Source organism: Molossus molossus, unplaced genomic scaffold (genome assembly GCF_014108415.1).
Source record: "Molossus molossus isolate mMolMol1 unplaced genomic scaffold, mMolMol1.p scaffold_m16_p_24, whole genome shotgun sequence".
Classification (NCBI taxonomy): Eukaryota; Metazoa; Chordata; class Mammalia; order Chiroptera; family Molossidae; genus Molossus; species Molossus molossus.
Window position 1 is genome coordinate 12399973 of NW_023425360.1, and position 16857 is coordinate 12416829.

The following is a 16857-nucleotide window of genomic DNA, read 5'->3' on the forward strand; positions in this document are numbered from 1 at the left end:
CTTACAACAGGAGATGCTCACACCCATTTATAAATGGAGAAACTGGAGCACAGAGAGGCTAAGTAACTTGACTCGAGTCACACAGCCAGCCCGGAGCAAAGATTCATTCTCAGACATTCTGATGCCAGCATCCTTGTGCTTAACATTATGGTGCCTTTCAACCTTGGTCAAGTGGAACTGAACATGTCACATGATGAGATACAGGAAATACATGCCATTGGAGTTTTGAAGTTATTTGCATTAAGCTAACTGGACTCACCAACAGCTCCCAAGAGGAGGCTCCGTGGAGAAGGGCACTAAAACTGTATTTTTCTTGTACTCTTCCCTGGTAGCTTCTGGACAGTTAGGGCTGCACCTTCTTCCCAGTCACTTCTCAACCTTCGCCATTGGCTTTCTGCCCCTGCCATTCTGCCATGACCTCTGTATTGTCAAATGCTATGACCCTGCTTAGGCGCCCCACAGATCTCCTCTGGCTACTTTGCAGTTTGTCTTTCTTGGGCCCTCACCCCCAATCCCCAAACAACCACTCATCTGTTTTCAGTCACTATGGGTTTGTTGACATTTTCTAGAAATTTCTGTAAATGAAATCATACAGTGTTACTCCTTTTGTTTGACTTCTTTCCCTTAATATAATAACTTTCAGATCCAGCCATGTGTGTAACAAAACCAATTTTATCACAGGCTACAGGGAACAGTTACATTCCTGTGGCATCTCATCAACGTCATAACAAAAGGACAGTGAATGAAATGATGTTATTCGAGGACCTGCTGTGCGTTCTGTTCAACGTTGCTGCAAACCTAAAACTGCTCTAAAAAAAGAAGTCTTAGAAATTTTTAAAAAATAGGGCCTGTAAAACAAAAAAACACCACAAGATGGCGCCATTCCCCCCAGAATTTTCCACGTGGGGCCCATACCTTAGTGGCTGGGGCTGAGGGAAGGAGCTGGATTCTGGGACTGCCTGTCCAGTTCTTTATGAGCCTCAAAGTGCTTCATGATATAGTCACAGCCCAGCCCCAGGCGTGTAGTTTCCGTGGATGTTTTAAAACGTAGGTTTATTGTTCTTTTCGTGGGGTGAGGCCCACAGATCAGGAGACCACTGCCATTGAAAAGCTAGTTATTCAGTTCCCAAGAGGAGGGGCCGGGCCACACGGGGCGCATCGTGGGGGGTCCGGAGGCACGGAGAGTGGGAGGAGAATATGTTTCAGAGCTTTTATTTCGGTTTCCGTGGGAAAGAACAGGCCAGGCAGGGTGAGCAGGCTGAGAACTGGCTGGTTTGAATTTGGGCCAGCTCGGGTACCCAGGGGGTGTCCCTAGTTATCCGGTACTTGACTGTGGGCTGATTAGGGCAGGGGGATGGTGGCCGGTCTCTCCAGGGTCAGCAAGGCCTCAAGATGTCAAAACATCAGAAACACATGCTTTACACAATGGCACGGGGTGGTCTCAAGGTCTCTCCTCTAGGTCACACACAACGGCGGAAGCAAAGGCAGGTTACCACCCCGACCACCCCAAGGGAGTTTTGATTTCTGAGAAATAAACCTCCCACCCAAAGGCGGTAGGAAAGAGCTCATTGTTCCTATGAACCGAACTGGCCGAGAGTGTTACAATAATCACAGAACCTGTGGTTCACTTCCCCAGGAAATAGAAGTTAGAAGCATGTGGGCTTTGTGAAATCACTCCTGTCGACGTGCACGTGATCTTAGGGTAACTCTCAGCATGATGTGAGTGGCAAGGACCCCAAGGCCATCATGCACTCACTTGGAGAGGCAAGGACAGAGAACCCCTGGGGGGAGAACTGGTCGCTTGCAGACCCGGCCAGAGAGCATCCTGGGAGGTCCCGAGCAGGTGCCCCACGAAGGCTGGTTCGGAGCTGTGGCATTATAGTCACGTGGTTCCCAGGGAGGTGTCGCTGGGGCAGAAGCCTCCCGAGCCAGCTATAACCCTCTTCCAATCTGGCTTCGTTAAGTGGACACCAGGGTCAGGTCAGAGGAGAGGGGTCATTTATGCGCTGAATCATGCAACCAAGCAATCACACAGCGTTCAAAGTTTTAACAGGAAAGGGACGCATCCACTAAGAAATAGCACTCGGGAGGCAGTTAATGAAACTTCCGCATGTTATTCCACCGCGGCCTTGGGCTCCTTTCATCCGTCTCCAGCTTTCCTGCAAGGCTGTGTCGGATCCCAAACTAAGGTGGCAGAACCTCAGCTTCCAACGCTTGAAGACACCGTTCGGTATAGACTCTGAGCCTGTTACTTTTTTAAAAAACGTTTTTATTGATTTTTTTTTTTTTTTTTTTAGAGAAGGAGAGAGAGATAGAAATACTGATGAGCGAGAACATTGATTGGCTGCCTCCTGCACGCCCCCTACTGGGGATCGAGCCCACAACCCAGGCATGTGCCCTGACCAGGAATCAAACTGCTGACCTCTTGGTGCGTAGGATGTTTAATCCACTGAGACACACCAGCTGGGCTAGATTTTTATTTTCATAAAAATATCCAATGCTTCTCTCTGAAATCTCATGATGCAAATGTAAATGTCAGTGAGGCCAAATAAAACCTCACATAATGCCCGAGACAAGCTGGGGGATAGTTTCAGTTATCTAATGGAAAGATTTGCACCTTTCTTGTTTAAAGAGGACTTTTAAGGGCAAGGCCTAACATATTTAGGTGAAGGAAGTTGGACTAAGCCTTCATTCTACGGGCACACAAATGATCATGGTTCCTCAGCATGTTGCTAGTTACCAACCATGGGACCCAGCAACTCCACTCCTAGGGATACCCCCAAAGGAATGAAAACGTGTGCTCCGCAAAGACATGTAAGAATGTTCATGATAGCATTATTCCTACATAAGAGCCAAAAAGTAGAAACAATCCCAATGTCCATCAACTGATGAATGGATAAGCAAATGTGGAATATCCATACAATGGAATATTATTCTGCCATGAAAAGAAATGAAGACCAGATACAGGCTATAACATGATGAACCTTGCAAACCTTATGCTAAAAGAGAGAAGCCAGTCACAAAATGCCATGTATGATCCCATCTGCATGAAATGTCCAGAACAGATAAATCCGTAGAGACAGAAAGTAGATTCGTGGTTTCCAAGGGCTAGCATGAGGGGGTATGGGAGTGTCTGCTAATGGGCTCCAGTGTTCCCTTTGTGGGGTGAAGAAAATGTCTTGAAATCAGATAGTATGATTGCTGAGCATGCTTATGAATATACTAAAAACTTCGAACTGTATTACTTTATTTATTTATCCTCACCCAAGGACATTTTTGCATTCATCCTCAGAGAGAGAGAGAGGGAGGAAGAGAGAGAGAGAAACATTGACGTGAGAGAGACACATCGAGTGGTTGCCACTCATACAACCCTAACCGGAGCCGGGGACAAACTGCAACCGAGGTACGTGCCCTTGGCAGGAATCAAACCTGTGACTCATGGGTCCGTGGGCCGACGCTCTAACCGCTGAGCAAAACAGCCAGGGCTATATTTTAGATGTGTCTGAATGGCAAAACCATCCTTGGTTTTTAGGGAAGTCGTGAACTGGCCTATTGTAAACTTTCCCATGCCACAACCCCCCAATAACGTGCAGCAAAATGGTCCACCCAACGAAAACATCGAATTAATGGAAATGAGTATTTGCGGGTGACTTCGGATGCATGCATTCATTTTGGCTGCCATGTCACATAAATTTAACAGAGAAGTATCTGTTTATTCATGTGTTAACTCAGCCCGGCTTTATGGTCTACCGTGGTAAGCGAGGCCAAGCAGCCTGCATCTTTGTTGTTTTTTTAAATTTTTTCCTTTTTTTTTTTTTTTATCCTCACCCGAGGACATTTTTCCATTTTTTGTTCAGATAGAGCGGGAGGGAGAGACAGGAAGAGAGAGAGAGAGACCTGGCCGGTTTGGCTCAGCGGTTAGAGCGTCGGCCTGCGGTCCCGAGAGACCCGGGTTCGGTTACTGTTAAGGGCACGTGCCTCGGCTGCAGTTTGTCCCCGGCCCTGGTCGGTTGTGCGGTGGCAGCCACTCGATGTGTCCCTTTCACATCGATGTTCCTCTCTCTCCCTCCCACTCTACCTGAACAAAAAGTGGAAAAGTGTCCTCGGGTAAGGATAAAAAATTAAAAAATAAAGAGAGAGAGAGAAACATCGACGTGAAAGGGACACATCAAGTGGCTGCCACCCGCACAACCAACCAGGGCCGTGAACAAACTGCAACCAAGGTACGTGCCCTTAGCGGGAACCGAACCCGGGTCTCTCTGTACCGCAGGCCGACGTTCCAACCGCTGAGCCAAACCAGCCAAGGCTAATTTTTTCCTTTTTTGATATTAGAGAGAGGAATGGAGAGGGAGAGATAGAAACATCGATGAGAGAGAACATCGAGTGGTCGCCTCCTGCATGCCCCCCACTGGGGATCCGGCCCACAACCTGGGCATGTGCCCTGACCGGAATTGAACTGGCGACCTCTGGGTGCATGGGTCGATGCTCAGCCACTGAGCCACATCGGCCGGGCTGTAGCATTCCAAGTTTTACATCCCCATTAGAATGTTTCGGACACACCAGCTGTAACAACAGATCAGTTATACCTCTTGGGAAGGAAAGAATGTCTGGCACCCCTAATTATAGGGGGAAAGCCACCACACCAGCAAGAGGCTCATCCCTGGGTCGTCCTTACCCCTGCAGCTGGCCTCTTGATTTCTCTTGTCCCCACCCGTCCCATTGGGAAGACAGGCGAGATGCAGAGCCGGTAGGACAATTGAGGTGTGAGCACACAGAGCTCAGGGAGGACCCCCAAAGCCACCCCCTCCCATAGCCTGTCTGCTGGGGTGAGACTTTCCACAGTGATGGGACTCAGTGTGGAGTCATGGATCATGACCTGTGTGCACATTGCAGGGTCAGCGCCCAGCACTGGAGGGTGGGGGCTGCCTTCCAGAAAGCCGAGGTGGAGGAGTGAGGGGCAGTGTGTGGTGAGGTTGGGGGGGCACTTTGACCTCTGAAGGGTCCCCCAGAAGGTCTTAATCAGACAGCCATCGGCTCTGTGCCAGGGATCACCCTGTGGGACTGGTGAGGTAGGTGGAGAGGCTCAGGGGGAATGAACCTCAGACCCAGACCAGTGTGTGGAGCAGGTGCGCTCAGGTCCCGGGAGGAAGCAGACGAGTTTGACTGGTGAGTGTCCAAGTCCGCAGAACCGCCTTCGATGGTGACTCCCAAACCCAGGAGAAACCCAAGCCCAAGCCACGGTGGGGAAGGGCGTGACTGGAAAGAATTCTGCTCCCGCTCTTTGAGTTTCCAAGAAACCTGTTTTTATCCGTTGCAAAGGAGGTGGGTACTTATTCCAACCCCACAACCCAAAAAATACCCACATGCACTTTTTAAAAACTGCCCCTCTCGCCCTGGCTGGTGTGGCTCAGTTGGTTGAGCATCATCCGTGCACCGAAAGGTCGCCAGTTTGATTCCCCATCGGGGCACATGCCCAGGTTGCGGGTTCAACTGCAAGACAGGATGCAGGCAGGAGGCGGCCAACTGATGTTTCTCTCTCAGACGGATGTTTTTCACTCTTTCTCTCCCTTCCTCTTTCTAAAATCAGTACAAACATTGTTTTTAAAAGCCTATCCCTGCATTCCTAGCCAAAACAATGATTTACTGTGCATGACTTGCTGTGATCCATTTTTCAATGAACCAGTGGCTGTTCGTTTGGAGAACTATGAACCGAATAACCTTCGTCCTTCTACATACAACTTTGGAATCGCCTTGTCTCCAGCAACGTGTCACTTCTGAGAAGAGAAACAAGAGGCCAGGGGCTGGGGCAGCTTCTTCCCAGCACTGAGTCACCTGCTTAAGAAACACCTGAAGAAGAAACACCTTCCGAGACGCGTCCACGGCCGAAGAACAGCGAGGACCGGAGCTCACCCAAGCGGAGCCCGGAGACTGGAGGGCGAGAACGAAGCCTCTGATGATCGGACAAATGTGGGAGCAACCTGGGTGTTGGTGCCTTTGAAAAGCCCTATAGCCTTTCCTTCCTGCTTCCTTCTTCCCTTGTGGTGCTCTGTGCACTGTGTCCCCTGCCATTTACAAACCCCATCCTGATGCCGCGCCTTCTAGGACGTGGCCGGGCCACGGGGGGACTTCCTGGCCCGTTCCACGGTCTACAGGAGTGGATCTCAGGAGCAGAGCTGGTCACGGGTTGGTGCCATGGAATTGTCCTTACGTCCTGCTCTGTCGGAGCCCCAAGCAGGTGCATGGACAATGTCTCAGAGAAGACAGTCGGTAGTGAGACCCTCAACTCGGAAGAGGGAGGAGACCCAGCTGTGGTTCCCTGCGGAGGGACGTCTGCAGTCGCTCAAACCCAAGGGGCCCTCGTCTGCTCTCTGGACCCGCACATCACGTGCGTTAGGAGCCAGAATAAAACCTGGACCGTGGGAAGCCTTAGTGGCCCTTTTTTGCAGGAACAGACTCTCTGACAGACAGGATCTGAATACCCCAAAGGCTCCAGACAGCCACCCAGATGGCTCCTAGCCCATCGGACGTCCGCCGCCCATGTCTAAGGCACGAGGAAAGGGACACCATCGTTTCATTTCCCTATGGCTTGCTTGTAAATATCTAAGTTACGATAACGGGTGAGTGTTGCAGAAAAGTGGACAGGCCAACATTTAGTGGGCTTAATTACACATAATTGATTTTACCGTTTATCCAACTTGTAAATACAAATAGGTACTTGAGACTCCAATATCAGTCTATTCGCTTAGAAAGCACGCATCCTGACTTGCGTCCTTTTTCTGATGGCGTGGAGAACCACGCAGCCTCAGGGACAGCTCTCTGAGGTCCCCGAGCCTGACCTGGGTGGGCTTGGTTCCCTCAGAAGGCTGTCCCTCTGGCTGGGCGGGTTGGTGGCTCCGGAGTCCTAGAAGCCCTGTTCAGCTGGCTGAGGTCTGGTCCCCCTTGGTCACAGACCTTCCCAGGACAGGATCCTGTACGACCAAGGTGTCATTTGTTTCTTTCCCCTTCTACTTGTAGTTTTCAGTAAAGAGAGAAGGAAAACATCTCTTACGCTCAATAATTCACATTACTATGTGGAATGAGTCCTATCAACACAGTACAGATGATGGTTTTCTTTAAAGATTTGTTCATTCAGCCCTGGCCAGTTTGGCTCAATGGCTGGAGTGTCGGCCTGTGGACCAGAGAGTCCTGGGTTTGGTTCCCGCGAGGGGCACGTACCAAAAAAAGAAATAAATAAAGATTTGTGAATTCAGTATGCGAAACAGAATAGGAACATTGTGACATTTTGTGCATTTCTGGTCCAGACACGAACATGTATCCTGCAGACCTGTATTGTTGAGGTGTGCCATCTAATAGATCAAATTGTTTGGTTTACCCAGGAGAAACAAACAAATCAATGTCAATCAAAAATTGTTTTTAATTTATTGATTTGAGAGAGAGGGAGGAAGGGAGGGAGAGAGAGAAACATGGATTTGTTGTTCCCCGTATTGATGATTCACTGGTTGATTCTTGTATGTGCCCTGACCGGGGATCAAACCCATAACCTTGGCGTATGGGGACGATGCTCTAACCGCTGAGCCACCGGGCCAGGGCCAATTCACTTTTATAAAAGAAAACTTGAAGCAAGAAAAAGATTCACACTGAATCTTGTCTTTGTTTAAAGTCAGACCGGTCAGACTGGAAATGTGCTTGGCGGGCAGGGGGGCACCCAGGGCCCAGGCCCGTGCAGATGGGGTCCCTCGGTGCTCGGCCCAGAGAGCTCGGGGGAGAGTATGTCTCACCGAGCAGGGAGCCAGCCTTCTCCTTGGTCACGCACCGTGGTCTAGGGCTCCGGTTCCCAATGCCGCTGAGCAGAGCGGGGTTGAGGGTTCCACAGTGGGAGTGGGACCCCGGCCCAGTCCGTGTCCCTGTGGCACCTCTGTGTCCCCAGGACCTTTCCCGGGAGCTGTGGTCCACGTGGGACCCTGAGCAGCCAGGCCGGTTCTGAGAGCAGACAGCTACCTGCCCCCAAGGGGCTGTGGGAAGGGCGGAGGGGGCGGCACAAAGGAGGGAGAAGCAAATGGCACAGCACCAGGCTGGTCACCCAGGCGGCCCTCACCCCGGCTGCTTGATAAAACACCCCCGAGACCTCTGCCCAGAGGTGGGGGGAGGGCACGAGGAGCTCAGCCCGGAGGTGGGCGTGGGGGGGGGGCACGAGGAGCTCAGCCCGGAGGTGGGCGTGGGGGGGCACGGGGAGCTCTGCCCGGAGGCGGATGGGGGGGCCCCCACGGGGAGCTGGACCCGGGGGTGGGCGGGGGGGGGGACACGGGGAGCTAAGCGCGAGGGGGGGCGGGGGGCACGGGGAGCTCAGCCCCCGGAGGTAAGCGCGGTGGGGGGGCGGGGCACGGGGAGCCTTCTGGGAAAGTCAGGGGAGGCCCCTTGGAAAAGTCGCCACCTAACTGCCTGTCCGGGACTTGCTCCGGGGACCTGAAAAGCCCTCTGTTGAGAAAAACTGGAGAGCGGATTTCCTGCTGGAGTCGGAGTAAAGTGCTCACATGCGCACCTCCCGTGTGTCTGGGGAAAGTGCATCCTCTCGGAGGGAGGGCGGGGCTGGCACCGCAGGTCTCACCTGGGGGGGCGTGGCCACCCATCAAGGCGGCTCCCTTCCCCCACCTGTTTCTGGGGCTGCAGCAGGGCTCCCCCGTCTGGGCTGGGCACCCCAGCTCCCCTTCTCGGCTCCCAACAACACAGACACAGGGGCCACCGCGGGGCACGGAGCAGAAGGCAGGGCACCCCGGGCTGCGGGGCGTGGGCAGTCGAAGGTGCCCGTCCAGGCCTCACGCCAGGCCCGCGGGCGCTGCTGCCTGCCCAATGCGGGGGCCACCCGCCGCAGTGACAGTCCGGGTGCTGATGGGTGGCACGGGACCGGCGCTGCCCGAGCTGCAGAGTCTCGAGGATCCGGCTGCTCCAGGGCCGTCGCTGGGAAGTGGCTGCCGCTGGGGCGGCCGAGGTGCCCGAGGTAAAGGCGCTGGAGCTGAGCTGCCGCCCAGAGGAGGCGGGCCTGCCGCTCTGCAGACCCGACTCGGGAGGGGCGGTGTGCAAATCAGTGGTTGCCAACCTGCGTCCTCCAAGGCCGCCTGGCTGGGCCCTCCGAGACCTGCCGTCGCAGGAGACACAGGACCTGGGAGATAACAGGCCTCGTCCCCAGACCTCCCCTCCCAGGCCAGTCTGAGGGCTGATACAGAAAACCCAACAGGGGCTCGTCACGGGTGCTTCTCGTTCTGGATTCAGTAACACGTGTCTGCTTCTTAGAGACAGTGGGGAGAGGAGGAGGGAGGCACCCCACAGAGGGAGGGCCCAGAGAGATGGAGCCCCCGCCCCCACCAAGCCCCTGGCCACACTGTCTGCTCCGGCCACAGGGGGTCCCCATCCTCTATCCGTTAGCACGACAGACGCAGCCCAGGACAGAAAGTGGGCCAAGTCCGCCGTCTGTGCTCAGACGACCAGCTTTCTTCAACGTCAGCATGTGATAAAAGGACACTGGCCGAGTGACAAAACCACGGGGGGAAATGGCCGCATCCCTCGATGTCCTCTCTGTCCACTTCACCCCAAACCCAGTCGGGGGCGGGGGAGTCCTGGTCTTGGAAATACCCAGTGTCTTCACGACAGTCACCTGAGCCCAGATCCTCCGCACGCTGGTCAGTGGGAGGTGCTGCATGCCCCGCGTGACCAGATCGAACACGAGAGGGACGGTCCTTCCGGTACTAGACTGGGGAGGACGTGTCCTCCCCCAAGGAGACCACCGACTGGGCGCCCCAGGAGAGAGAGCAGCGGTCCCCCTGAGCCACCGGAGGCCCTCGGCGCCGAGGACGTGCTGACAGCAGGCCCGGTGCCCACGAGCCCGAGGCGGCCTCACACCTGGTCCACCTGGCTCTCCTCCGAGGGGACCGCGGAGCGGATGGCGCCCGCCGCGTGCCGCACCTCGGGAGGCAGCGGCCGGCTGGAGTGCTCCAGGAGCTTGGCCACCAGAGCCCTGGCGTCCGTGTAGGTCTTGCGGTCCGCGAACAGGTGCTCACCGAAGACCAGCCGCAAGGCCTCTGGCTCTGCCTGCCGCTGGAGCTTCCGGGAGTCCGGCGCCCCGGGCGGGGAAGGCGGGAGCCGGTGGGCACAGGCAGCTGTGATGGAGCGAGACCGCGAAACTAAAAATCAGGGAAAAGATGATGTCGGAAAAGAACCCAAACTGGAGCGAGACAGAGGCAGCTTCCCGTCGACACACGCGTGCTTGGGACGCGTTCTGCCGGGAGTTCTGGCTCCCCGGCCGGCGCGTGGGCATGTCCCTGCTGCTGTGGCCCCTCTGTCCCGGTGTGGCCTGGCCCCTCGCAGCTCTGAGCAAGATGGCATTGAACCAGGGGCTGCGTGGAGCCGAAGGGCTGCAGATGGGCACAACCAGAGCCGGCCAGGGAGAAGGCCATGCAGGGCAGGGCGGGGTCCCCTTCCGTCCCCTCTCTGAGCTCACAGTGGGGCTGGGCCCTTCTCAGCCTTCCCAGCTCAATGACCACTGCCCTCGTGGGCTGACAGTACCTGGGTCAAATCTGCCTCAGGCCAGGTCCCCACGAGAGCTCCTCCACGAGGTCCTGAGTGGACGGCAGCAGAGCTCAGCGCCCTGTGCCCCGTGCCCCGTGCCCAGCAGGCCAAAGGTGGGGAAAAGGCACCAGCCCCCAGCAGGGCCCACGGCCACCCCGATGGCCCCTGGACTAACACTGGTCTGGTGGCATATTCCCAGAGCCAGCCAGCAACAGGCATCAGCTGTGACCCACTCACCGAGAACCAGATTCAAGCCCGACGTGCCCTGTCCCTGTTTCAGGTCACACACAAGGAACACATGCTGGACAGTCTGCGGTATTTTTCCAACCAGCAGGCCAGACACTGAAGCTCTCATGGGGCCAATCTCCCCTCCGGACAGAACAAACAGCCCGGCCAGTGTGGCTCAGCGCTTGAGTGTGGTCTCATGCACCGAGAGGTCCCGGTTCCATTCCCGGACAGGCCACATGCCCGGGTTGTGGGCCAGGTCGCCAGTGGGGGGCATGTAGGAGGCGGCCAATCGATCTCTCTCGTCGATGTTTCTACCTCTCTCCCCCTCTCCCTTCCTCTCTCTCTAAAATCAATAAAGAAAAAACAAACAAAAAAACCCCAAGTCTTGGAATTTAGGGCACAGGGACTCTGGTCCCAGGTCCCACAGCCCAAGGTGGGCACTGCCCACTCAGAGTGGTGTGGGCGATTCCGACCACTAGCCTTCTCACCCGCCCAGTGCAGCAGGGACCCAGGTGCAGAGCCAGGCCTGTCCTGGGTGGAGCCTGACCCTCGACCCTTCCTGGGGCCCAGAGCAGGTGTGCAGCCGGAGACTCGTGCTGGGGTCCTAATGGGCTCTCATTACCCCAAACTTCCCATCTCCCCTTTCTGGCCAGAGTAGCAGACTAGGGGCGGCATGGCGGGGCCCAAGACTGCCCACCTCCCTTAGGGACCAAGAACATCAGACCACACACTCGATGTGGCCCCTGGGCACGGGTCCCGGGGCCAGGCCTTAGATGCAGGGGTCACTGAGGCCTGCAGGGTTCAGGGCACAGCGAGGCACATGCTGGGGACACAGGTGGGCTGGCTCAACCGTACCTGCTGTCCTGGACGAGCATGAGGTGGGGTCACTGGTGGAGCGGGCCACGCGGCCAGGACCCTGACGTGCCCCTGTGCCCTGGCTGGGGCCCTTTGGGGCTGTGAGGCTGGGGCGAGGGTCCGGTGGCTGGGCACCCATAGAGCCATCGGGGGACAGGTGGCTTGGGCCCGGCGCGGTGACACCCTCGGAGGCTGGGAGGCTCGTGCTGTCGGCAGGTGCTGCAAGACCAGGGACACGTCAGCGCTGGCCCGGTGACCCCGCACGCCCCAGCAGGGACCGTGTCTGCCCACAGCCCTCGGAGCAGAGGGTGAAGAGGGGAGCCCTCCGGGGTGATGGCACCTGCCTTCAGGCCCCAAACCTGGACACACCCTGTACTGGGGTGCAGAAACACTGAGCAGGGTGACAGTGCTCTGTGACATAGGAAGGTGGGGGACCAGGTCATCTCCCAAGAATCCTTCCAGGAGGGGTGGGTGGGGCGCACTCCACGTGCCTAGAGGTCAGAGACCAGACACGCCCCGTCCAGGGCAGCCCTCGGCACGTCGGACATTCCGGACGTGGGGTGTCAGGACGAATGAGCAGGGCCCACGCAGAGAACAGTAGGGACACGGGGCGTCCCGGCCGGCCCTGGAGGGCCCGGGAACCTGTGCCCCAGGCAGCGGTGCCAGCCCAGGTGCCCAGAGCGGGCCAGGTGCGCAGCTGCAGCAGCACTGGGAATATGTGGGAATTCGGACTCAGCCCCACCCAGCCCCGCTGAACTGAACCCCGTGGGTGGGCCTGGCCAGCAGGGCTTCAACAAGCCCCAGGGGCTTCTGATACCCCAATGCGTGTGCGAACCCTGCTCTCAGCCTGCTCAGAGCAGGCACCTGGGGCGGGGAGGGCAGCACCCCAGGGACCTGCTGGCACACTGCGGCCTGAGCAGCTGTCCCCACGGCCTGTCTCCGCTGCCCCCCCCAGTAAATGTCCTGCAGCAGTGAGCAGACCAGGGGGAAGAACAGGAAGATGACCCGGACCTCACACGGCACACGCACCCACACACATTCTTGAGGATCGCGAATCCTTTCCTAAGATTAGAAGAAGAAAACCTACAAAAATACAAGTACAACCCTGGGGTGAAGGAAGACTTAGCAAACTGGATAGAAACTATAAAGGAAAAACCTAGTCAATTTGATAACAATAAAAATAGGAGCCATGGCCGGGTTGTCCAGTGGTTGGAACGTCGTCATGTACACCAGACAGTTATGGGTTCGATACCCGGTCAGGGCACACACCCAGGTTGCGGGTTTGATCCCCAGTCAGGGCGTGTATGGGAGGCAGCCGATTGATGTTTTGCTCTCACATTGATATTTCTCTATTTTCCTTTCCCTTCCTCTCTCTCTAGAATCAACAAAAAATCTTAAAAAAAGAAAAAAAAAATACTGCAAGAGAAAAAAATGGACCAGAAGTAGTCCAGCTGGTGTGGCTCAGTGGATTGACCATCGTCCCAGGGACTGAGAGGCCCAGGTTCGATTCCCGGTCAGGGCACATGCCTGGTTTCAGGCTCCATCCCCAGTAGGGGGCGTGCAGGAGGCAGCTGATCCATGTTCCTCTCTCACATCAATGTTTCTATTTCTCTTTCCCGTCCTCTCTCTCTAAAAAATCAATAAAAACGTATTTTGGAAAAAACAAAAATAAACTAAAAACAGACCTGATCAAAGGTGGACGTGACCAAAGGTGCTGAAACTTAGTAGCATGTTTGTATCGTGTTCACCTGCTACAAAATGAAATTCAACTGAGAACGCCTTAGAGAGCTCATTCGGCTACTTTTCATCACTGGGACTAGGGGTTTCACAGAGATGGACAGAGGGGAGCAGCATGAGGAGGAAAAGAGACATCCTTGGAAAACTATAAACTTATCTAGTCCTGACGGGGTAAGATCACCTTGTGTGCCTTGGCCAGCAATGCCGTCTGGGTCCTGGGTGCTGGTGTCGGCCGCCTGCTGGTTGGTACTCGGGAGCTACAGCAAGAAACAGAAAGCATGAGTGGAGTGGGCCATGGGTGGGACTCGGTCGTCCGCAGCCTGGAGCTCACCTGCTTGTAGGACACGGTGAGACAGGTACTGACATTCATCCCACTGCTCCCCGAAAGTCACGAGGTGTGAGGCTGAGGAGCCCCTCGCCAAGGTCACGGCAGTTTCTCTGACCCTTTTGCATTCAGAACATGGCATGCTCCAGGGCCAGGTGCCACCTTGGAAGGGCTCTATTTGGGGACTCACAAAGGCCACACAGGACCCTCCAGAGGGAGCACAGGAGGTAGGACAGCCTTGTCCTCACTTCCAACTCTTCCCTCTCAACCACCTGCTTCCACTGCAGGAAGAACGAGGTCGCAGGGGACACAGGGTGACAACACCGTAATACTTTGGGCCAGCACAGTCGGGACCCAGAGCGGGCATTTAGTGAACAGTCTGGGCCTCAGTGAGCTCCCAAGTCCCCAGTGCTCACACTGGCTCTCTCTTCCCTGAGTCTGTGCCCCAAGATCACCTCCCTGGCTGATCCTGGGCGCAGGGTCCAGCTTCCCGCACCCCGGGTGGAACGTGGCCGACAGTGAGGACATTTTTGTAGCTTTCCTCTCGAGTGGGTCCAGGCGTCTGCTGCTCCCCAGCCCCATCCGTGCCTCTGTTCCATGGCCCCACCCAGGCCGTGTGCCTGAACGTGATGAAGACTGCACCCTGAGCCCGGCGCTCGCTCAGCAGAAAAAATAAGCCCTGGTCGGTTTGGCTCAGCGGTTAGAGTGTCGGCCCATGGACCAAAGAGTCATGGGTTCGATTCCGGTCAAGGGCATGTACCTCGGTTGCGGTTTCTCTCGGTTCTGCTTGGGTCGTGCAGGAGGCAACCAGTCGATGTTTCTCTCTCTCTCCCTCCCGCTCTACCTGAAGATAAATAGATAAATGTGCTCGGGTGAGGATTAAAAAAAATAATAATAAAATAAAAAATAATTCTGGCCCTGGCCAGTTTGGCTCAGCGGTTAGAGCATCGGCCTGCGGTGTGGAAAGACCCGGGTTTGGTTCCCGCTAAGGGCATGTACCTTGGTTGCAGTTTGTCCCCGGCCCTGGTTGGGTCGTATGGGTGGCAACCACTCGATGTGTCCCTTTCACATCGATGTTTCTCTCTCTCTCTCCCCCCCTCCCACTCTATCTGAACAAAAAATGTCCTCGGGTAAGGATAAAAAATAATAATAATAATAATAATAATAATTCTGAATCCTCAGACTATCTCAGAGTCGCTCTGGGGCCGTGTCTGCGATGAACGCGAGGCCCGAGGGAGGGGGGAAGGTGAGGCAGCCCCGCTGTGACCCTCCCGCAGAGGTGGGTGACCAGTCTGAGACCTGCTGCCCGAAAGCAGGCTTCTGGTAATAAAGAAATATAAATAAAACAAGAGAAATGAAATGCCCGGCAGGCCAAGGTCAGCAGGAAATTGGACTCGTTTCGCATTTGGCAGGAGCGAGCATCCCTGGCTCCCGGTCAAACTGGATTTCACAAGGAGACAGCTCCTGAGAGCGTGTCTATCGGCTCTCACAACCCGGTGTCAGGGCTGCACTCGGCCTCGGCCTGGCCCGATGTCCGAAGCCACCTCGCCGCACGCCAGCCGTGGGGCGCGGCGGCTCGGTTCTCGCCCCTTTCCGATGCCAGGAGGGGCAGTGGGCATGACGGAGGAAGGTGCATCTGCGGCATCGACGTGCAGCTGCAACCGAGTCTGGCATCGCGGCCAGAACAGAGCGCCTACGGGACGGGGGATGGGCTGCTGGAGAGAGACCCCGGGGTAACCATCGGGCGCTCAAAGGCTGCTTTCTGTCGCCCAGACGACGCTCTTCTGACCTGTTACTGTAATTAAAAAGCCAGTTGACCTTGCCCGGCCGGTGTGGCTCAGTGGTGGAGCGTCGACCCTGCACCAAGAGGTCGCCGGTTTGATTCCCGGTCAGGGCACATGCCCAGGTTGTGGGCCTGATCCCCAGTGGGGGGCATGCAGGAGGCGGCCGATCCATGTTCTCTCTCATCGATGTTTCTCTCTCTCCCTTTCCCTTCCTCTCTCTCTAAAATCAATAAAGAAAATTAAAACAGCCCTGGCCGGTTTGGCTCAGCGGTTAGAGCGTCAGCCTGCAGTCCTGAGAGACCCGGGTTTGGTTCCCGCTAAGGGCATGTACCTCAGTTGCAGTTTGTCCCCGGCCCTGGTTGGTCGTGCGGGAGGCAGCCACTCGATGTGTCCCTTTCACGTCGATGTTTCTCTCTCTCTCTCCCTCTCGCTCTATCTGAACAAAAAAATCAAAAAATGTCCTTGGGTGAGGATAAAAAAAAAAAGAAAGAAAGAAAGAAAGAAAATTAAAACAAAAAGCCAGGCAGCATTGAGATGAGTAAGTCGAGCCCCTCTCTCCCTTCGAGGAAGCTGTGACAAGTGACCTCCGGCAAATCAGAGCCGAGTGCCAAGTTCCGTGCTCTGTGTCAGTTTCTATGTTGTGTCCCAGACACACGGGCCAGCGTTAGGCTTGGACATGCCTGAGGGGCACCACGGGGAAAAGGCACAAATATTGGGGTTGGACCCCAGGTTCTGCCCTCTGAGCCTCCTCCCACCTCAGGGACAGTGCGACTCCCATCCCACAGGCTCGCTGAAAGGCTGATAGACCGATGCCGGCAGCCGGCCCCAGGACAGAGGGCTGACGACAGAGCCGGGGCTCACCTGGCTGGCCGGGGTCGGGCCCACCACGGCCTCGTACGGCGGGGGGAGCTCAGCGGGGTAGAGCAGGCCCGGGCTGTTGATGGCAACATCATACAAAGTGCTGAACGGAGAGGGAGCGAAGTCCAGGTGGAGGCCCCTGAGAAGGCAGAGCCATCAACTGTCACTCACTGGGGAGGAGCCCGAACGATGACACTTCTCCCAAAGCCATCGGAACATCACTTGTCGCCCCCCCCCCCCCATGCTCATCGTGTTTGCGAAATAAGAGCCTAATTCACTCGGCAGTTTTAGCTGTTGTTTTCTGAAAAGATAACACCGTTTCCCAACCCGATGGCCCTGTCTGAAGACTGAAATGCTCCCACAGCTGACGCGATCTTTAATTAACATTTCTGTGTTCTATTAACGGCTGTAACTCAATAGTGGTTCTGGGCTTCCCGAGAGCGGAACAGAGCTGCTGTTGTCTGCCTGGGTGTTGGTTCGGTCTCTCTGCAAAGATGGAAACTCTTCCCT

General features: G+C 55.7%; 1 protein-coding gene across 1 annotated transcript in view; it reads right to left on the reverse strand.

The window, feature by feature from the left end:
• Positions 1 to 9888: 9888 nt before the first annotated feature.
• Positions 9889 to 16857, reverse strand: part of FAM189A1 (family with sequence similarity 189 member A1) — a 115830-nt gene continuing 108861 nt past the window's right edge. Inside the window, exons 7-10 of the mRNA XM_036278153.1 lie at positions 16351 to 16486; positions 13562 to 13637; positions 11644 to 11862; positions 9889 to 10175 (exon numbers count right to left, since the gene is read on the reverse strand). Coding sequence (XP_036134046.1) covers positions 9889 to 10175; positions 11644 to 11862; positions 13562 to 13637; positions 16351 to 16486 — 718 coding nt within the window. The remainder of the gene's footprint in view (positions 10176 to 11643; positions 11863 to 13561; positions 13638 to 16350; positions 16487 to 16857) is intronic.